Below are 24,114 nucleotides of genomic sequence, written 5' to 3'. Positions count from 1 at the left end.
CCTGTAATTGCAATGATAGCAGCTCAAGTTAGAAAAAAAGAAGAAGAAGAAGAAGAAAAAAAAAACATGAGGGCAGAACAAGGTAACCTGCTCCTACCTGTAGATGAGGTTCATATAAGGAGACTCTTCATGCTCATCTACTGAGATGAACCTATCCTAATTTATTGGTTAGGCAGAGTCTTGCCCTTGGGTGAGGTTTCCAGGAAAACAGGGATCCAAACTGGCAGCGTTGCAAGACCAACAAGAACATCTTTTTTTTTTTTTTTTTTTTTGCAGGCAGCTGGCCTCTGTGCCAGGGTGGAGGATTCTATGCTGGCATTACACACCTGCTGAATTCCTACCACAAGAATCTAAACAAATGAAAAAAGAAAAAACAAATCATCCACACCTGTGGCTGCCAACCAGTTGAGGTTTCTGTGCCAGGCCATGCACACCTGGGAAGCCCGGGAGGTCAGCTGGAGTGTCAGAGGAAAACACCACTGTCAGCTAGTTGGTAGGAGGCACAAAGGATCTCCTATGGATCTGTGACGTGAGCTGACCGGCCAATGGTCACAGCAAATACAAGTCAAGGTCGCAGAAAATATATGCGTATTTCCTCTGAATAAGGAAAACTCTAGGTGCAGGTGGGGCAGGAATAAGAGAGGAAATTTCAGGGCAGAGGAATCTGTAATCATCATCCCCTGCCCATCCTCCCTTCCCCGATCGATGGCTGGCTCATTGTTTATTAGCCAAATCCAGATACTAGGCAATGGAAAATATACTACACCAGAATGGAAAATACTAGAATGGAAATTCCAAAAGGCCATATTGGAGAAGTTGATCTATATAATTTTAAATATATACTTTATATATATATTATATTTTATGTTACATATAAATATATATTTAATGAATATATATTGTTATATATAAATATACAAAAAATAATATATATTTAATAATACATACTTATTAAATATATATTATATATTTACATATATACATATATATATATAAAAAACACATACATTTAAAGAGAGACAGAGAGGCAGAGGCCTGGATATGAGGAGAGTGTTTGAGAGCAGCACCTGCTGGATATGTGAGATATTGAGAGTAAGAGGGTGAATGATAGATAATAGGGAGAATATAGATATAAGGAGACAGGATTTAAGTTTCTCAGGACATCATAAATGAAATCCTCATTTGATGGCTCTGAAAAAGATTTATTTGGTATTTTAATAAATTTTGGAGGGGTGGGGAGAAGTTACTGGGCCTTTTAAAAAGAATTATACTGACTGCCTTTATATGGCCATATAACTTTATATGGGTGCCCAACTTTATATGGGTTACATGGAATAAGCATCAGGGCCAAACATCCAAAGTGCTTAGATTCAAAATCCAAATCCAAAATTTAGATTCCAAAATGATCAATTAAAAAAAAAAAACCAAAACCCTAAGAAGGCATACGTGTGTGTGTGTGTGCATGTGTGTAAGGTTGTGTAGTGCGCGTTCTGGAGACATTGTTTCTGTATCAGATGACACTCTACAACTGACTTTCTAGGATTAGGGTAGGAGGTACAAATTATTTTCTGTGTCTAGGGCAACATTTGACTGATGGAATAAAAATGTGTTCTGAAAGCTGATGGGATACATGCTGAATAATGGGATAGAGTTTGGATCTGAAGTAGTAGATACTGGGGACAGGTCGCATGACCAACAATCATAGAATAAACTTTTAATTGTTCTTGAAACTGCTGGTCTTGTTCCTAGCCAAGAATGTCCCTCTGAGAAGGAAACTCTGAGATTTTCTCCTTTGGTCATGTGGACCCACCATGATACAGAGTTCCTCAGTGAGGTAAACTATTTCTGTGTAATGTTTGTTCACCTTGTACCAATATAAGAAGTCCCCTTATAATAACGGCACTGTCAAATTCCTTGTGCTGTACTAAAATTGTATTATATCAAATACTGATTTGAAAGAAAGGACAAACCAACAGGTAGCTGCTAGTGTCTATTTGCTATACACACACACACACACAATCTCTTTATATTATTCTTTGTCATAATGATAGCTGACAATTTCTTCCTGGTTGTGATTTTTTGGCTTGACAATTCTCCTAATTATCATGTAGAACATATTCTTCAGAAAGCACACAATATTTGACCTATCTCCAGCTTCAGCTATATTTTGAAAGGCCAAAAGATGTAGCAGAGCAAAAATGACAATAGCAATTAGGTACTGAATTTTCCTATAGCTGAAATACAAATTCATTTTTCTAAATTTCTGGACAGATCTATGTGTAAAGAAAAGTGCTTCAGCAAAATTTGTATTGTATGATTCTATCAATGTAAATAAGCTTTGAGAAGCCAACATGCTACCTTAATACAAACTTTATTTATTGTATAAATCCCCTCAGTGTCTCCATTTCTCCATACTACCTACCTATCATTTTTGGAAGAAATTCTCTCCATACTGTTACACTGAACAAACTAAGGAGCAAAGAAGCTGCACTAACTCTTGTATCCTTCGAAGATAATTTCCATCCGTTATTTCCTATTACTTCTCACTGCTTCCAAACTTACCCTCAAGGAAAAGATTTAGAGAATGAAACATCCTGATGCAGTGGCCCAACTAAGTATTCTAGAATAACAAATTATTATAAAGAATTGACCAAATCCTAGAATCGACTGTCAAATCTATTAAGAGAGATCTTTATTAAACATTTCATGTTTTGAACCCATGAGGTTCACTACTGATTAAGCAACTCATACACAAGTATGGGGGTGAATAAATAAGAAACTCACTTTGATACATTTTGTGGGATACATGTCTTAATTGGAAGAAAATCACCCAATATTCTTTTGAAAAATAAGTGACTCACATGCAAATTCTAGTTGATCACCAAGTCAGGCAGGGTAAAACAAAAAAACTCTTGATACTTGGGGAACTTTTTTTTTTTTCCTATTTTAGGTCTTTTACATTTCCACATAAAGTTTACAATCAACTTGTAAATTTCCACAATAAAACCTACTACGATTTGATTAGAATTGCGCTGAGTCAATATGTTACTTTGGGAAGAACTGTTACCTTAACAGCATAGACTTGTCTAATCGATGAGTGCGATTTCTCTATTTATATAGGTCGTCTTTAAATTTTCTGCTGTGTTTGGAATTTTTCAGTGTAGGTATCTTAAAAATATTTATTATATTTATCTTACATATTTGATCTTTCTGACTAAACATTTTAATTGTTTGACATACATGATATTTTAAATTTACACAAATTGCTTTTTCAAGTGTGTAGGAAGTCAGTTTTGTATATTTACCTTTTATCAGGCTTACTTTTTAAAATTCACTTGTTCTTAGTATTTATAAATTTCTAAACAATCATATCATTTGTGAATACAGACATTTTTATTTTATCCTTTCAAACTTTTGTTCTTTTTAATTCCTTTCTTCTTTCCATATTGCACTGATTTGGACAATTTTGGAACAGAGTATTGATAGGGACATTCTGAATTTTACATGTCATTGAGGGAAAATGTCCAAAGTTATTTCATTATTGTAATGTCAGCTATAGCCTGTTTATCTGTCTATCAATTCAAAGTAGTACCCTTTATTTCGAGTTTGCTCAGAGGTTTTGTGATGAAAATATATTAGGATTTTATCTATTGAGGTGGTCTTGCAGTTTTTCCTCTATGTCAATGTGAAATACATTCATGATTTTTGAAAAGTGTGTATTTCTTTTTTTAATATTACTATTTTTAATTTTTATTGAGATATAATTGACATAATATTTTATAAGTTTTAAGTGTAAAACACATTGCTTTGTTTGTTTTTTACATTGGCAAACTTTTATTTACCCTGTCTATCCGAAGTCCATTTTTGCCAGTTGACAGAATCCTAAGATCAGATTTACATTTTGTTCTATTTCTTTCTTCTCTTTTAATTTGGAACATTTTCACTGCCTTTCTTTGCCTTTTATGACATTGAAAATTTTGAAGAATACAGCACACCCTCTTTTAACTTTTTTTTTTTATTTAATGAATAATTTTAATATAGTTATTTGCTTTTGGTCTGGTGTATAATTATATATTATTTTTATTTATTTTTAAAATGTTATATTAGTTTCAGGTGTACAACTTAGTTATTCAACAATTTCATATGTTACCCGGTGCTCATCATGACAGGTGCACTGATACTTGGGGAACTTTTAAAAAATTTTGCTATCAGACTTGTCCACATCACTGACTATAATTTGTAAGTACTAGAAGTTGTCAAAACAGCAATAAGAGGAGTAGACATGTTGAACTCCATCAACACCTTTCATTGAAGAAAGCATAAGAAGAGCAAGCCACAGGTGTTGACAGGACATACGTGGAAGGGGTAGGACGTGGGGTAAGGGGATTTCTAACCTCTTCATAAACAGGATGGGATCCTCTTGAGCCCAGGGCAAAACTATAGGTAGTTCCTGGTGCTTCAGGAGAATAAACTTCTATTTTCTTTTAATAACCAGAGATTTAATTCCTACTATGTATGTATGCTGGAAGCACAAAATGAATCAAATAGACCGATTTTCTTTTCTTGATTTCATTATATATTCCAAGAGAATCTATAACATCTTCTTGGGCCCCAATGACAATCATGTTCAGGATCCTATTAGTAAATATTACTTTTTACCTTGATATTTTCTTTTTTTTAAGATTTTATTTATTTATTTGTCACAGAGAGAGCGAGTGAGCACAAGCAGGGGAAGCAACAGGCAGAGGGAGAAGCAGGCTCCCCACTGAGCAAGGAACCTGATGCGGGGCTCGATCCCAGGATCCCGGGATCATGACCTGAACTGAAGGCAGACACTTAACCAACTGAGCCACCCAGGCATCCCTATCTTGGTATTTTCTCTTAATTCTTCACAAAGTAAAATTGAATATCCAAACTATATTTGTCATCCTTAAATAACATTGCCAAAATTTAATTAATACTTTGTAATATAAGGTTTTATGGTAGTACACATTTATTATATTAGATAACATTTCTCTTTACCCATTAAAGACCCCCTTTTGGATAATTGACAATCTTTCCCCTCTCCTGGAATTAATTCATCTCAAAATTATTAAGACAAAGGTCTTTACTTAGTTATCTGGCTTTAAGAATATGCAACATGTCAAGTGTGCTTGCTTTCCCATTAATGAATAAACGTTTTCTCTAAAATCAATGCCAAACCATTGATTTCATTTTACGAATCACTGTAAAATTCATTTTTGGCCCAAGCAAACCTGGAGGGAAATAAGGGAGAAATATTGCCATTCCAAGAAATTTGGTGCCTATGAGATGTTAGGACATCTCAAACTACCCCATTTTTCTTTATTACCAAACATACATTACTTGACTGTCAGCCTCTTGACTCTGAACTCAGTTGTTAGGTATCCTGAAAGTCTGATGTTGCTGTTGTTTTAGTGGATAGTCATATTTCAGTTAACATATAGATTGCATGTTCCAATACACAAGGCATCACTGCAGAACTCAAAAACAAACTTACAAATGTGAGAACTATTCCTTCTTAAATGATATAAGGAGGCACACATTCATTGTAATACCACATCTCAGGATTACATTACTGGAACATAATGTATTGTCAAAGCACTGCATCAAAATTATTTAATGAGTTTCTGATGCCAGTAAAATCTCTTTCCACTATTCCTTCCCATCTATTTAACAAAACATAAGAGAAATTTACTGACCACTCATGTCATAATTTTTTACGCCTGAGTATGTGTATGCTCGAAAGGAGAAAAAGTAAAGTTAAGCTCATACCTGGTATTTTAACTGATCAAAGTAATCTGGATCAATTTTGGGTGAGAGGGAGACAATAGAGGGTTTGGCACCTAACAGGTGCGTCATCAGCTGACTTACATCTACTTGCAGAGTTTTATGATGACCAATGGTAACAAAGATAAACAGAGAAAATGTGCTAAGTGACAATATTACAAGGAAACAAAATCTCACGTTGTTTTTCCATGACCTATCTCAGGCCATTGAAAAATTTGCCACCCAAATTATTGTTTGGTTTAAAAATAAATTTATGAATCTCTCCCAAATCCTCGTTTTGTTAATTAGAAAACAACCAGTGCTTCCTTTTCAGATAAACCCAGAGTAACATAATTAGACCACCCCAGAGATAACTGAACTTCCAGGAAACGAGAAGAGTGAGAGCAAAATTTCATAAAAATTAATAAATAAAAGAAAGTTGGCCTTTGCCCTATCTAATGACCCTGTGCTAGATCTGTATTTCAGCCAAGCTTTTGTTGTTGCTGTTCACCTTTATTAAGCTCTTCTACCAGGTGGGAGGCTCTTTGGTAGGTTTTTCACACACAGTGTCACATTTTATTGTCACTACAACCCTCACTGGATAGGTACAATTATTATCACCATGTCCCATATATATAAAATGAGGGGCACCAATTACATAACTTTTCCCAAAACTCTCAACTAGCACACAGAGCCTTGAAGAAGACTTCAAGGAAGTCTCACTCCAGAATCCCGCTCCCCTCTGCTCTCCATGCAATTTCCATGTTGTCACACAATGGTCCTCTTTAGAAGAAAACATAAAAGAAAACCCTTGTTTTGAACCAACAGAATTTTTGTTACTATTATTCAATCAATCAGTAACTCTAAAGTTCTTAACCGAAGAGAAAGTGTCCTGTCCCTAATTACTTCTAGGTCCTGGAGACAATCAAGTGCTCCCCAGTCTTCAAAAATCTTTTTGTTAGAGACAAGTCTTAGGCATTGCAAGGTGGCAATCATTGCCAGACTCTAACACTATTTTTAAAGTTTCTCTTTCTTAAATCAATACTGGTTTGGGAGAAATCAGTTTCTGATATCTGTGGCTTATTTTACCTAACTCTGTATTTTGGTCTGTAAACCATATTTTCAAAAGTACCTGATTTCTCTAAAATACAAACTCAAATGATTTTCCAAAAGTGCCTTTTTGGGGGAAATATATTACACTTTTTAAAAACTATTTAAACACGGGATGCCTAGGTGGCTCAGTCGGTTAAGCGTCTGCCTTCAGCTCAGGTCACGATCCCAGGGTCCTGGTATCGAGTCCCACATCGGGCTCCCTGCTCAGCGGTGAGTCTGCTTCTCCCTCTGCCTGCTGCCCCCCCTGCCTGTGCTCTCCCTCTCTCTCTCTCTGACAAATAAATAAATAAAATCTAAAAATAAATAAATACATACATACATACATAAAAATAAAAACTATTTAAAGAGGGTTCAAAAAGGTGGTCACTAACTGCAATATTATCTTTGAGCTTTCTCTTCAAAAAACCTTCTTTGAAAAGACTACCATATCTCTTTACTTCATTTTAATTATATAACAAGTAATGACATGGGGCAATTATTATTGGCTCAGGGGTCAAATAAAAATGCAAGAACCAATTAATTCTGAGTAATTTCCCTAGAATTGCACAATAGTGGCAGAGTTAAGACTTGATTCCACATGTCTAAAATCCAGATTCTAGCTTTTTCCATGGAACTCCCTCAGCCCACTCCCTATCTCTTCTTATGAGTCACATAATCCTCTATCCATTCATCATTCTTTCATTTGCTCTCATTCTTTCATTCATTCTTTTACCAAACAAATACTTATTAAATGTCTGTGTTATGGACTGAATGCTTAAGTCCTCCCCAAATCCATTATGTTGAAGCCCTAATTCCCAATGTAACTATATTTGCAGATATCTAAGGCCATTAGGTGGTGATTAAGGTTAAATGAGGTCATAAGGGTGAGGTCCTGATCCAATAGGATCAGTGTCCTTATAAGAAGAGACACCAGAGCACTCTGCCCCTCAGCCTATGTTGTGTGTGTGTGTGCATGTGCACGTGTGCACACATGCACCTAGGAATGGCCATGTGAAGACATAGCAAGAGGGTGGCCATCTGCAAGCCAAGAAGAGAGTCCCCAACAGAAGCCAAATCAACTATCCTAGATCTGGGACTTCTAGCCTCCAGAATTGTGAGAAAATAAATTTCTGCCATTTAAGTCACCCAGTCAGTCAGTCAGTAGTACTTTGTTATAGCAGCCTGAGGTGACTAATCCAGTCTGGTTATTTCAGGTAATGCACTTAGCATGAAAGAGTACCGCGGGCACCACAGATAAAACACGATCACGACACTGCACTTAGAGGACACAGCTATGGGTATTTTGCTCTATTAAGGAAGCTAGGCAGAAAATTTGGATGTTATACAGTGTTTTAAATTCTTTAGTATATGTATTCACCTTTACCTGGTGCTATGGTGGGGCAAAATGTAAGCAGTACTAAATTGTGACTAGAAAGGTCAAGGAGAATGTCAAGGAAGGGAAGAATCTGAAGAATGAATAGACACTTGCTAAGGATGGGTAGGAAAAGGAGGTTCCCAGGTAGGAAGACCAGTGTGTGCAAAGAATGGAGTCCTGATAGAACATGGGAACTATGAATCATATCTGGTTGGTGTGGGAGAGAGTAAAGTCAAACGTAACCCATTTTTTGGCTTCAGCAACTGGACAGATGGTAATAGAATTTATTATACAGGAAATGCTCAAGGAGGGGAGATTTGTTAGTAGAAAAGAGCAAGGATGGTACTGGAGATAGCAATGATTAGTTCAGTTATGATAGACTGGGTTTCTGTAAGGAAAGCAGGAAGAATCTGATGCATAGTATGCACTCAATGATTGTTTGCTGAATACAGATTTCCTCTGTTCATGTATATTTTCCTTGGCCTAAGAGGTTTTTTTTTTTTTGTCCCTAAATTCATCATTTTTAAAAATGAAGGAGTATCAAAAAGCAAGGTTACACTAGTTGATCACAATTATCTGTCTAACCAAACAGAAGAGAAATCAGCTATAGTTGAGAGCAAATATGACAGGAGAGTGATTAAAAATAAGCATGCAGGAGTAGGGCGAGATGCCTTTGTGAAAGTGCCTTTGTTGATCATGACCGGGTTTTGTATTAACTAGGGTAAGATTAGAAGGGGAAAAGAAAAAAAAAAAAAACAACCTAGAGTCAAGAGCTCAAGTACTCCTCCATGGATAACAAGATTGCCAAAATCACCAAAAAAGCCCTTTCTCTGGTTTTGTTCATAATACATCTAGAGCAGATAATCCATACTCTCAAAAGTGAGGGCAACCATTAAAGTGGTGAAGAAAACTACTGAATTGACCATCAAATGAATTCTTGAACGAGAGAGAAGAAATGGGTGATGTTTAACCAGAGTCATGGACTATTTATAGAGGTATCTTGAATTCTAAGCAATAAAAAAACTCAGTTTTGACATAATAAAAAGAATCATTTTACATTTCTCAAGGTAAGTATTTTCCTGTGTATATACTGAAGACATTCTACTCCCAAGGAGAAAAATAATTATTTTTAAATTTCCTCTAAATGCCAAATTTTCCCCAGGTTCATCCCCCAATCATAGGTATCCTGTTTAAGGAGACATACTCCTGCATTTATCAACCCTGTAACTACAAAATTATTTTGTTATTAAGCCTTGGTTTATTCCAAGCCTTCTGGATAATCTCGAGCAGTACTGAACTTGTTGTTTAACTCTGGAGATTTTGTAATAAAAGTTTAATGAGTTACTTATTATTAGAATGTTTATAGCCTTTATTTTAAGGAGAACAAAAATGACGTAAAGTTCTACGCATTTAGTCTAAAACTTATTCAACTCACATATCAGTTAATGCTACAGTGATTTTTTAAAAATCTCTTATCAATATATGTGTCTAAAATCAGTGTAGCCAAACCACAACTTTACCTGAGCCGTGGCTAAGAACACAACTAAGGAAGAATTTCTCGCTTGTCATCATGTCAAATCCAGATCTTAACTCTGGGCATTTTAGAATTTGGACAGGGATTGTTTTGATTGAGGCATTTTGCACAGATTTCACAAGAGGATACATAAAAAACAAAGGAACAAAAATGTGAAATTAAGTCCTGAAGGCACAGCCTATTTATTTCTATTTAAAATGCTGACCATATATTCTATTAATGATCATAAATATTAAGAGAACATACCAAATAAATCTAGTTTATCTGATTTCTGTCTAACTGAAATACTAGGAAACCAAGGGTCAATCACATCTCCAAAAAACACTTTCTTGCTGATATGGAAATTGCCTATACATTTTGCAGATATAGACCAGGTTTTCCAGAAATTATAATGTTATGATTTAACCACAAAAGTTTTCAAGTAATAAAAATAAATGGGAAGGAGATACAGCTACAGAATCTGTACAGAAATTATAAGCTCAACATCACAGAATTACCTGTTCTTACTGAAATAAAATTTACTTTGATTTTGTAATCAGACTATAACTTCTCATTCTTAGATATTATCAAAATGGGTTCTGTGAAAAGCATGGCTAAAACCAGCAACTGATTTTCATATTGTTTTTTGCCATCATTTTTATGCATGAATTATTCATTAAATCAATTTGAATATAAAGAATCATCACAGAATTGAGTACAGTGTTCATATTCTAGAAGCATGTAGAATCAAAGCAGGGTTATCACAAGAGTGGCAAAATATATTAGAAGGCAGAGCAAAATGACCATGTAGAACAAAATAAAACCAAACTAACTAAGCCACAAAAATGGAGAAAACAAACGTTTCCTCCAATCTTTCAAGCCTTGCTCCCAAAGAACTGATAAAATACAATAAGCTTGTCATATGATGATGTTTGTTTATCCCACATACTATATGGATGGCCATATATGATGCTTCTAAACGATGTTAATTATAAAAACTGTATTTGTTTCCTTTGGTATGTTTGTAAGTTGATACTATTCTTTACCATTCATTAGTTGAGTTTCTCTCTATCATGCTATATATTTAGGCAACATTTTGTTTCTATCAAGAAGCAAGATTATAAGGGAGGTTCATTCTTAAACATCTATTTGAAGACATTTTGCAACATTTAGAATTTGCTTATTTTATGGCCACCTTAAAAATTGATCTTTTCTTCACACATCTGCATATATTTAAATGTGTAAACTCAAAATGTATTCTTACCTCCCATCCATAGCTGGGGTCTTTCAGGTTTGACCTCTGCTCTCCCACATAAGGCCCAAACTTTTCACCTGCTTCAATCTTCCTTTTGGTCCATATTCCTAGTCCCGCTCCAGGCATATTTGACTCTCGAAGTTCAAACTCGGCAGGAATGGGGATATCATCAGGGATGTAGATGGGGGCTTTGTATGGAGAGCCCTCCTTTGGCGTGAATGCTTCACTGGATGTGGCTGGAGAGCATGGCTCTTGAATATTGAGGGAGGGAGTGCTGGCTACTCCATCTGCATCTGGCATTTCTTCCAAAGGAATTTCAGGGTAGCTGCCATATACACACTCATTACCTGTGAACAAATAATAACTTTGTGAATTCCAACTAATACAGAAGAATCAAAATCCCACAGCTCAGTAGCCACCTTATAATGCTGTTTTTCTTTGAAGACAAAATCGGGAAGGCCACTGTTAAAATATGCCTGCATTAAAATCTCTGGGATTCACAGATGGGGGATTTGGTTTATCTGTGGTGAATCCATAAATCAAATGAGCTAATCTTCAACTGTCAATACTCTCATGGGCCAGCTCAATCCATTATTTAGCTGGGAAACAACCAGCAATTTAACTATTGGTCTAAATAAAGTTGAGATAAGAAGTAAACATATGTGTACCTACAACCCCACAAACCATCCTAAATTGGGAGGTGAAAGCATTACACGATGTCTTGGAAAGTTGTATCATGCAATGTATCTTGGACTAAACTGTAGGAGATTGTCAAAGATTCCAAGGGCTACCATGGGCAACGGGGCTTAAATTTGTGTGGCAGGACTATTTATTGGAGACTTAATTTGTGTTTGTTCTTTATCTTTCCTATTTCAAACACATCACCAAGCCATTGGTATTCTTTGCCTCAACAACTTACGCAGAGCAGAGAATTAAAGCTACTTGAAGCTAGTGATTCCTCTGGACATTTGTGAAAACAAAAATCATTACAGAAATTTGGTGAGTCTTCCAGAGGGGAAAGCAAGGTAGAGTAACAAGGAGTCTGGACACTCCACACTGGGGCTCTCAGGACTCCACAAGGCAGCACAGCACCCACACCTGAAGTAATGAGTGCACCATTTCAGACCTTAAGATCTTTATGCAATTTGCTAGGGGTTAAAGAATAGTGACTGCCCTTGAATTTCCCACCAGTTCACCACATGAAAGGGATTTCAGTTATCTTAAAGCAAATAAACACACGTTTCTTGTCCACAGGGATTATGGACTGAGAGTCATACCTGATTTGTTTAATTTGTAGACCTTCAAGGAGAGAACTAAGAAAAATGGGTTGAAATTATAAGGAGACAAATGTCAATCGGAGCCATCCAAAGGTAAAATGAGTTGCCTTAAGTTCCCATCATAGGGCTTCTAACATAGCCTAGATAACCATAAATTAGGGATAATATGGAAGAATTTCAGCTTTAGGATGATGACTAGACTAGATGACTTTTAAGATGCTACCAACCCTGTAGTTCTACGAATTATTAAAATCTTCCAAGGTAGTTTATTGGGCTAGAGGGTAGAAAACCTGACTTCTAGCCCCAATTCCTTATCTGACTCATTATGGAAATTTATTAACCATGACAGTCATTAACAATTGTTGATCAAGTATTGACTCCACTTAAAGTTCTGTAAAGTACAAAGTGATAGCACATGCAAAAATATCTTTCTAAATTAAGTGCTTGGTTCCTGAGTCAAATGATAAGACAATGCCATTTAAACCAAGCATAGAACCAAATTCCAGAACCCAACCTTATTCCTATAAGACATTTGACCTCAACATACAAGCTCATTATCATTCAAGTTCATTGTATCCAAAATCTTGTACATTATCATCTGCCCTCAAACTGAGTCTCCTGCCTGCTTTACTATGTCTATTAAGAATACTGTTTTCCCCTAATTATCCATGTTCAAGGTTCTAAAATAACATGGACATTTTCTCTCCTTCATCCTCCAATCTGTTCAGTCATGAAATTCTGTCCATTCTTCTTGCAAGATTTTTACATTCATCTCATCCACGTTTTCATTCCTGAATCCTCTAACAGTCCTCTAAATATATCTCCAGACCTCCAGCCTCCAACCTCCAGTATTCCTCAACACTGAGAATGCTGCCAAATTTATCTTCCTGGCACGCCCATTTTTCTATGCAATAGCCTCCAATAATTTCCAGTATTCATAGGTAAAATCCAGAGTTCTTAGGCTAGGAATAAAAAACCATTCTCCCGTTCTCTCTGATTCTCAACACTACCCAGTAGGAAACCGTAGGCCAGAATAAGCTTATCCCTGTCTTCTGAGCTCAGTGAGCTTTTCCTCTGCAGTTCTTCCTGCTGGGTAACCCTATCTCCATTCCTCTGCCCATCCAACTTGTAGTCATCCTCTCAGGTCAAGTTTCAGCTTGTCCCCTCACCATTCCATTTAACACAAATATCCCCCTTCCTTGAGTTCCTACAAAATCAACCCCCAAATCTGATGATCAAATAATGCCATGCATTGCTATTCAGTTTAATATGAATGAATCTGTTATTCCAACTAGGAAATTGGCCCATAAAGGGAAGACTCAGAACTCACAGCTCTTAGAAATTCTCCAAGTGATCTGCATAAAGGTGCTTAATAAAGCTTACTAAATAATTAACCTAACATATAATTTTATCAAACTATTAAACCAAATCAATATGTTTCTACCAAATGCAGGGAACTATTTTGATCCTAAAAAGCACCTTTAAACCCATAGAAATAGAACACAACAGATTATAAACTTTTCTCCAAACCCAACATCAAAAGAAACAATTTTAGTAATGCCCCAAAGAAATATCATCAGAGAAATACACTTCAGGGTCCAAATGCCCTTGATAAAGTCTATCTAAATCTATCCTTCAGGGAGATTTTGCACTTCAACCTAAGAGCCAAAAGTTCACTAGCACTCTTGATACAGCTAAAAATATATAAAAAAACCATCACTCTAGAATTGTAACATTTAACTACTGCAAATGCAGAGTTACTTTACAGATTCTTAAAGGGATTTATCACACATTGTGAAGACTTTGTTTTCCTCGAGAAGTAAGTGCTATAAATTGGAAGTATTGTATAATCTATAGACCTGTCCACTTAAGCAGCAGGAAACCAAAAGGCATCCAAATGAATAGAACTATTTCCTCCAGTAATTATCCATTAAAAGTCAGTAAAATTTCCCCTATTTCCTCAAAGGGTTAAATCACTCATACTGTCAGTTCCATCAAAGTGATCTCAAATCTTGAAAAAGGATAGAGACAAACCCATCTGGGCCCCCCCACTGGCATAGCTGACCTCATGACCTTTGAGTTACCCACAAACTCTCCCAATGCATAATCTAAACGAGTGCATTTGGATTTCAATTCTTGTGGAGACAAAGTACACATGTGTGCCCAGGCTGCTGCATAGAAGAATTTGAATTTAAAGCCTGAATGCAATTCTGCTTACAATGGCAAAAAATTCCAATTAAACCTAAAGAACAACTTATATAGGTCATGCAAATCCAGGAGAAAGACTCACGGTCCTATTCATCCACAGGCAGACATTAAATGTATATGCAAACCCAGGCAATTTGTTTTCAAGCCTCTGTTAATCTAGTATCATCTGAATTAAATATAAAAAGGGCTGTGGTGACAAAAAAATAGAAACAGAAAACTGCTGAGTTTTACATATCGAAACATGCAACAATATTTCACTGTAATCTAGCATTACAAATTTTTCAACAGCAAATGCAGTTTATCACACCACATTGAATATTTGCATAAACCAAAGTAAACTAATGCCTCCATGTACATTACTCAAGAACTATCCTAAAAGCTGCTAAAACATTTCATCTAAATGACAGATTACCTCAATTATCCTATCTCCATTAAATCTCTGTTATTGGGGGGGAAATTGGGCACATTTACAATAGGTAAGTATCAGGTAAGAACCGCTATATACATCAGTGGTCCCATAAAGATAAATAACCCTTGTAACTTCTTGGAGCTGAGCTGCCTGCTACCGGAATTTGCTTCATGCATCCTTTAGATGTATCATTAACTGAGTGAGGACAGAAAGACAAGCTTATTGTTGGATATGAGACAAATGACTTGGGCAATGCTCTTGGAAATCAGCCTCTTCGATTCCAGTTTTAAGTGTTCTAATATTCCCAGAGACCAAGCCAGATCACACTCTTGGATTGGAGTATATTTATTTCTATGACTCTTTGAATAACTAACATAGGGTTCTACTTGAGAGAGTTCCATTCTGAAAGCATGTCAGAATCTGCAAAGAGAAAACTGCAGATAATAATGGTAACTTCCAAAGACATATCTGTATGTTCTCACTTTAACATTCACAATCCTGTAAGAAAGCCAACGTGATAATAATCTTCTATTTTCCAAATCCGGAATCTGATATTCCAGGAGGCTAAAGAGTATATCCCAAATCACCTGAGACTGAAATGCAGGTGTCCAAACCCAACCATGTCTGTAACTCTCAGGCAATTTGCTTTTTTTTTTTAAAGATATGTTTTAAAGTTTGTTTGTTTCAAAATTATGGCCATACTGTGTAAATAATCTATTTTCTGCTTTTTCACTTATATTTTATTATGAACACTTACGTTTTTAAAAATATTTCCTAAAAATACATTTAATTGCAGCATAATATTCCATTATATGGACCCAAAAAAATGAACTATTTCCATAATAATTACTTAAGTTGCTTCTAACTTTCTGTTGCATAAGTACCATAAAGAAAATACCATTTTATATAAATATGTATATTTGTCCATTTTAATTCCCTTAGATTAGATTCCTGTAAGAAAACAGTGATTATTGACAGATTACTTTTCAGGGGTGTATATCATTTTATATTCTATCCTAGTACTTATTATTTCTTGCTTTTAAAATTTATTAATACAATGGAAAAGATTATATGTGTATTGTTATTTTAATTCACATCTCAGTTGACTGCTGAGACTAAATATTTTTGTCATTCCTATTTCTCCTTTTGCAAATTGTTCATTGTTTTTGTCCATTTTTAATTGAGCTTTTATTGGTCTGCCTTATTCATAATAAAAAAACTCATCCCTTTGATATAGTTTGTGCTGCTTTCCCTAGTAAATTATTTATCATTTGGTTTTTTAATGGGTTTGTGTTGTATAAAAATTTTAACTTTTATGGAAGTCTATTTTTTCCCTTTGTGATTTTTACATTTTTCTTAGAAAGTCCTTACCCATCCTAAGGAAGAAAGAGTGATTCTCTTTTATTTTCTTTGAGTTCCATAGTTGCTTTTCTACTAACCTTGGACTACCAATGACTTACTGCTGAGTGAAAAGCAGAGAAAAACGATTTCATTTATTTGAGCTCCTGTGAACGGCAAGCTAGGAAAAAAAAGGGCCATTTCACTCGTAATTCTTTGGTTCTTATTTGCAAGGCTGGCCTAAAATGCCTTTTCTTTTTGTGGGTTTTATATAACTCACCATTTGTTTCACTTGGCCTCTCCGCCTAGTTTAACTGCAAATCTTCTGGGCAGATGCCATTCAAAATCCCGAACTTCACCATTAATAGCGTTCAGTACCCGTCATAATACTTATCAGGCAGCATTATCATTAGGGAGACCAGCATAAATAATTTCCTCTCTACTCTTCATGTTCGCTCATTGAGAGAAAATATTTAGCAACTAACTAGAGTTTAATTTTCATATTAAAAGCGTACAGACACGTAGCTTGACTATAAAGTAAGACTGATTTCCGTAGGCATTAAGCAAGAAATCAGCTCTTTCTGCTCAGCCATACACACGTATGCATACAATACACACATCCACATGCACGTGCAGTGTGTGTGCGTGTGTGTAATAGCTCACTAATCTTTAAAATAGGCTGAGACAGAAACATGGTTTGAGATCTCAGGCCGACTGGTTGAGATCATAACTACATAAAACAACTGCCAGGAGGAGACCAGCTAGGGAATTGAACAGATTAGGTAACTCAGAAATGTAGACATTTCCCCCCATTATGTTCCTCATTGCAGTTTTGTAATAAAAACATGAGCAAACTTCAAAGGAAGCTCTGTAGTAAAGGTTAATTGCTACTAAAGAAGAGGGTGGGCCCGAGCGCCAGTACTCTGGGCCCGACTTGCGAGCAGACAGGAAGGATTACACGTGGCTGAGAGCTGAGGATGCGTGCCCAGCTCCAGGAGGAGAGGAGGCACCGCCAAACCTCAAAGGCCCACCAGGGACCTCCTGGTAGGACGTGAGCACGGGAACACGAGTCCCTGAGTCCACGCCTGCTAATGGGGGGGCAGGCCGGGCGGCGGGGGAAGACATCCATTTCCTCCCAAAATTCAAACTGGACGTGCTCTTCTTCCCTTGTTAGGACACTTCCAGAACGATTCCAGCAGCATGTTTGTGAGAAAGCAGAGGACCTCAGGAGCCAGCTCTTCTGCACCAGCAACACAACCAATAAACGCGCGCTGGGCTTGGGGAAAAGGGAGGAGCCCGAGTAATGCCAGATGCACAGACAGAACAAAGGAGGCGGCTGTGACCTGGCCGGCAGAATATTCAGTGAGAATGGCCCCAAGATAATGAAATTTAAGATCCCAATGAAAGGAAGAAAGGAAACTAGTAAAAGTAAGGAAAATGATTTTCCAGAAAACGGACTTAAGCCAGCTTTGAAGGACCGGAGTAAGGGTCCAGAGGTATAGGTTTAGAAAAGAGAAGCATCTACTAGAATGGGAGCTGCTGATGGACATGGTCTTCAGAACGTGCTGCCTCCAGAGAGGGCTGAGAAGAAAACAGACCTCCATGGAATCTTTTGACACTGAACCGCGCTTGTAGAATTCATGTCTCTGGAGACCATTATTTTGGCGAGATAATCTATCAACATGGCTTGGCACATGGAATTTTTTAAATGACCTTCTAAGCTTCCTTGCTCCTCAAGTATTTGCTACTTCCTTGTACCATGCTATTCCATTTCTTTCTTATGGAACTTTTTTCCCCAGTGCTTCCTAAAAATATTTCATTTATGGGCTGTCAAAAAGACCAAAAAGTATGAAAGAGTGTTGGGAGGCCAACAAGGGAGGTGGCAGAAAATACCACATGAATTGGAAGTAAGGGACCAAATCAATGAGCAAACATTTATCTTGCTCATAGGATTGTGGCATACCTCTTGCTTGTCCTGTGGCTTTTAAATCTGATTAAGAGTTTCTCCACTCTCCTAGGAATTTCACAGACTTTTCACTAAACAAATATGGTTTGTGAATTAAACTGGTAGCTTCTAAGCTATTATGAAATGGGTTTGGCCACTTTCAAAAGTTCCTCTTCAGAGGTGGAACTAAGCTTTTTAAAAAGGGTTATGGAAAGAAATTGCCAAAAAATTCATAGTTGAGGTACCAGTAAAGCCCTTCGGTATCTACTTACAGAATCTAAAACAGCTAAAATAAAGACATTAAAGCTCTGTGAGTATTACTCCAAGGAAAAACACTGCCTGGTTAATGTTTGGCTTAGTCAGTTGTCAGGGAACCACGGTCACCAATACCCACGGGACTGCCCAGGTAAGAACAGACTTATCACCGATCAGATAGGCGTTCTTTTATATATTATAACTCTGTGCTTCAACTTTCTTTTAGCAGTACAAATTTTTAAGAGACTTGTGGCAAGCTTTGAACTGATGGCTTTTCTCATAAACTTTTTTACATCCCCAAAGTGATTTTCTTTCAGATTCATTTAGGGTAAAATAGAAATGCCCTGAAATTATGGTGCAGCAGACTGGGAGGTTACTCCTCAGGCAGTCTGAAATGACCAGAGTATAGCCTTTCAGTATTCAAGCCATATCTACAGTAATTATTTGCCAGCGTATCTAAAAGAAGGCAGGCATTTCCTGTTGCACACAAATGGGACACTCTTATCTAAATGACTGTTTAAACAGGTATTTAAGAAAAGACTATCACAAGCAGGAATTTACTGATGACGGAACACATTCGTTTAGGGCTGGACACATTAGTTGAGGACTAACCATTGTCAGGAAAGGAAGCATATCAGCATCAGGAAGGTATAGAGAATATTTTACAATTCCCACATGGGTCAAGATGGGGGATTGTGGGCCATGCCATTTGCAACTGGGGAAAGCAGGAGGGGCACAAGCCCCATTATCGAAATCTGGATTCAGCAATTGGTCTCCAGCGCCTGGGGTAACCTTGAGAGTCAGAGCGTGAGAGTCGTTGCTCTTTTGGGTCCCTGTTTCCCTATCCAGAAAACAGGCACATTGGACAAGTTCAGCCCCAGGTTCATTCCATTCAAGCAATCCAGATTCTACATAATAAAAAACAAAGGATGGTCAAGGTTTGGTGTACCAAAAGCTTTTATATAAAATATATTTCCTGAAAAGACACTTTGAGAATTGGTTTGGTCTCTCTCACATGTAACCTAGGAAAGACTGTACTCTGGCTGCCTAACTTTGCTCTAACCAGTGAAACTGGAATTTATTCCCAGTAGAGACTTATAAAACTGGGCTGTTATTCTCACATTAAGTAGACTGCCCTCTGGTGAGGACTGTGGTTTACGTGTGGGCAGAATGTGTGGTTTACTACCTCTAATTTGTTTATGTTGTTGATGGTGGTTTCAGAAGAAAGCAGCAGCCCTTCCCATGCTAAGGAGTGACCTGATTTGCTTCCTTAAAAAAAATGAAAAAAAAAAAAAAAAAGAAGTGTTTAAAGGGGGAGGGGAGCATGAGGGCGCATTAATGTGCCATTGCTAATGGAGGAGCAACTGGGATCCCTTTGACCACAGCTCTGCTTCATTCAGCTCTGCATGTGAAATGAGAGCCCCAACTTGTTTATTATAATTACCTAAGTGTGGCTTGGTGGCTTTTGGCAGAGATCCTTCTTGCCTCCAAAAGAGAGACCAAAACTCAGGAGCTACAAGTTAAAGGAAGGCGGGGGCTGGGGGGGTGGAGTGCATTTTGTAACGAGGAGACTGAATTCTAATATAAACTGGGTGAAAATATTCAAAACAACCCCAAAAAGATGAAGATCAAAAAGTAAATGGGATCGAACTCTACTTTCTACCATATAATAAACAGAGATAGGTGTGTAAGAGAACTGAACAGTGTAAATGTAAGTTCACATTCATTCTCACAGCTGACCTGATGTAGACTCTTCCCTACTGCTACAAAACAGAAGAGCTTTCTTACAGCCAGGAGTTCTACATAAAGAAAAGAAAATAATTATGCATGTCTGGCAGAAGAGGGAGTTCTAGCAATGGCTTGCTGATAAAAAGGAATGTGAACAAGCAATACAACACTATCCTAACCACTCTCTTGGTTTGATAAGGAGCGGAGAGTGCCCAAAAGAATGAGATTTTGTTAGAGTCTCAAAATTAGGTTTTATTTGAAAATGAACGATGGTCCTTGTTCTCACGGGGCTTGGTAGCGAAGACAACAATGACTTCTGACCTCAAAGTGATTCTGTGGGGAAAGTTCCTTGATTTGGCTAATTTCAGCTTGGACTCTGGCCCCATTGCAAATATAGTGTCTTCAGCGTAAAACAAGTTTAGATGGTTCCAAGGAGTTCATTTCTCTGCCTCCATTTTAAGCTATAAAGGCCCCCATATTGAATTTCCCACCACTACATCGTATTAAACATAAAATCATTCAAAACCATGGGGATGGATGGAATGTCACTGAAAAACATAAAAGAAGGTTGGTTTTTTTTTTTAATCTGAGAAAACAGTATATACTTTGGTAAAAAGTGTTTTCAGAAAAATATGAACAGATGTGCTATGCATATGTATATACACACACTAAACAGCACTTATGATTTGAGAGGGGGTAGTTTCAACATTGCTAAGTGGTAACACAAGCTAGGTATTTAAGGGAATGATATAATATGACAACTTCATAGACTACCAAACTATGCATGGTCTCTGGAAACTGTCATTATCAACATGTACAATAACTAGTAGCATTAGGTGGTCTGTACAGTATCCCTCAATGTCTAATTGAGTCACACAGTCTTAAGACACTTGACGGGCACCAGGCACTGCCTCCTAATGAGAACTGACTTTTTTAAAAAAGGCATTCAAGACCTCTCCTATATAAATTACTATTGTTTGCAGCAAGAGAGGATTATAAATGTTTGCTGGCAAAAACTAAATTTATTTACAAACTGGGTCTAATTTATTTATGGCTCCAGTACAATCGGCTTTTGTCGAAATATTTATGTTATCTGTACTTCTGCCTCACTAAACTCTACCACAATCATAAACACTGTTGAAAAATTATTTGCAGTTAGCAGGATTTAAACTACCCATTATATCACCAGCTAGTGCCAGTAAACTTTTGCACTGGTTGATAAAGTTTCCTCTGTGGAATAAATACACATTTGACTTTCAAAATCTTTGGTGGGCTCCACACTATGAAAAGTGAAGGATTAAACACATGCCCCAGACTTTACCAGTTTTGTGTGAGTGCTTCAATTGCACATTCCAATTGAAGTTTTGACTACAAAAGTGCCCAGATTTCAATCTTTTTCTAGCATTAAAAGAAAAATTAGATGATTGAAGTGTAGGGGTGATGGTCTTTGCCAAAGATGCTACTTTTCACCTTTGTTCACTTGTCCCTTCCAAAACGTTATTTGGCACCATGTTGTGCCTTGCATTGTGCAAGTTGCTAAGGCTAGATATAGAGCTGGATAAGATACATTTCCTGCCCTCAAGGCTTTCGAGTTGAGTCGTGAAGACAGCAATGGTACCAGGTCTGCAACAATGCAATCCAATAAGGTATAAGCTGAGGTCAGGAAGAGTGATGAATGTTAACAGCTGAGTAGAAGCAACTGCAGTTGAGCATGCCAACTTGATAAAAAAAAAACTAACCTTTTGATCCTAAGGCTAGGATCAAAATAGGAATGACTTACTCCCACTGCTTCTAAATAACTCATAAAATGATGAAACCAACAGGTTATAGAACAGCATGGTCTACATTTCTATTATAAAAGAAGTCAAGAGAAAACCGCATAGAAAAGTTGATGGTTTCCCTGTCATGTAACTAGTAAAAATGTATTTCTGTTTGATCTACTTCATTTAAAAAAAGACTAAAAGTTCTACCTTGAACCAGGCGGACTGCTGTGATGCCCGTGAAACCCCCACCGGCCTATAGATGGCCTACACCGCATTCATCTTCCAGTGTGAATTGAGAGTTGTGCCAAACAAACCAGAGACAGTTCTGTTCACCTCATGACGGTGCTATCTTCAGAGGGAAGACTGACCAGATCTCCCTGGAGCCTCCAACCTAAAGCAAGAGCTCATCAGAGAAAATGGCAGTACTACTGATTTCTCGTGTCCCATACTATAAGAGATGATGGTCCTTTCCCAAATAATATTCACCTACACCTATGATAGTCAAAGTAACAAAAGCCAAAGTAGCAAAATAAATTTCAAGAGCTGTAATTATATGGTGAAAAACAATCTCAAAAAAAAAAAAAAAAAAAAGAGCTATGTGCTCATCAAGGAGCTTCATAAAAAGGAATGCCAAAACCCCACATATTTGTGACTTCACATTCAGTAGTATATGCATAAAATATTTTGCTGCCCATTTATATCAACACTATAACCCTTACTTAGCTATAGGAATTATTCTCCAAAATAAAAAATCTCAGTGTCTTTGTTTTGTGCTTTTGCTGATCATCTTTTGGGTCTGTTCCAATAAATCTTCTTTAACAAACTGCTTGTTTTAATAGCTTAGAGCCATTCTAGTTGAGTTAAATAAAATATTTTGTCATCATATTGCTTAAACCTCAGGATAATTGACCGAAATATTTATTTTTCATGGCATTGTAGAATTTCAGAGCTAAAGAAGCCAGAAAATTATCAGTTTACTCATCTAAACATTTAAGATGCTTGCTGGTTCAGATATATTGTGGATCAATCCATGTAAACCTATGTAAACTCTGACTGCTTGAGAGGAAAAATTTGAAATGTTATAATTCTATCAAAAGTATATGATGTTAAAAATTTCACCGGGGGCAGGAGAGGTACCGGAAGTCTACAGAACAATTACCCAGTAACTTAATAAGCTTTGTGTTGTTGTTGTTTTTGTTGTTTCTGTTTCTATTATCATTGTATTAATGTATCTACTTCATCTAACTTTTTTAAAAAGATTTTATTTATTTATGTGAGAGAGCAGGAGGAGGAGCAGAGAGAGAGAGAGACGGACAAGCAGACTCTGTGCTGAGCACAGAGCCCGACACAGGGCTCGATCCCAGGACCCTGAGGCCATGACCTGAGCTGAAATCCAGAGGCAGTCGCTTAACAGACCGAGCCACCCAGGCACTCCTCATTTAACTTTTTAATACTCATTCCCACTATTATATTTTAGCAACTATGATCCAACATATACCACAAACCGATAATCATTTAGTCAATAAGACTTCTATATACAAAGCACCATGGCAGGGTGGGGTAGGGAGAGTACAAAGAATAAAGTAAAATTGCAGATTTCAAAGGACTTACAATCTAGTCAGGGAGATAAGACAAATGCCCAGGAAGAATTAAGTTGTATAATATAAGGCTGCGTTGAATAGAGTCAAGTGAATGGTACAGAAAATAAGGACTATAATATTCAACACTAAAAGTGTATTCCTCTTCTTTAAGAGAAAACTGAAATGGAAGATGGCTAAAAATTCTACTTGTGATGAAGACAGATAATCAAGAGGATTGTGAAATAAAGGTTATAGACTGCAGCAAAGCCCTGGAGAGGTAATGACTTTTAATTGGATTGAGTTTATCATATTTGCAGAGGTACAGCAGACATAGAAGAAAGGATTAGAGTGATTTCCACTTCCCATTATTTGGCATAATGAGGAAACAGAGGGTGGTCCACATCTCTTGTACATATTTTGAGCCATAGGAGATGCTAAATGTCAGTTTTGGGTAGCACTGAGCTCTCCTAAATAAACACATTTATTTGGACATAGTTAAGTCAAAATAAGTCACCTGAAAAAAAGGTTACAGGTCATTATTTTGCATAGTGTAAAGGATTTATGAATTTTTAAATTAATGCTCCTAGAT

The 24,114-nt window shown here is 36.9% G+C and overlaps 1 protein-coding gene across 6 annotated transcripts in view; it reads right to left on the bottom strand.

Moving 5' to 3' along the window:
* MECOM (MDS1 and EVI1 complex locus) overlaps window positions 1-24,114 on the bottom strand; it is a 535,065-nt gene that overhangs the window by 269,031 nt on the left and 241,920 nt on the right. For all 6 annotated transcript variants that reach the window (XM_078069479.1, XM_036118315.2, XM_036118317.2 and 3 more), the window contains one exon: window positions 11,032-11,369. In XM_078069479.1, coding sequence (XP_077925605.1) covers window positions 11,032-11,322 — 291 coding nt within the window. In that variant the 5' untranslated portion in view covers window positions 11,323-11,369. The remainder of the gene's footprint in view (window positions 1-11,031; window positions 11,370-24,114) is intronic.

The sequence above is a fragment of the Halichoerus grypus genome, chromosome 1, assembly GCF_964656455.1.
Source record: "Halichoerus grypus chromosome 1, mHalGry1.hap1.1, whole genome shotgun sequence".
NCBI lineage: Eukaryota > Metazoa > Chordata > Mammalia > Carnivora > Phocidae > Halichoerus > Halichoerus grypus.
This window is presented reverse-complemented; position numbering and strand designations above follow the sequence as displayed.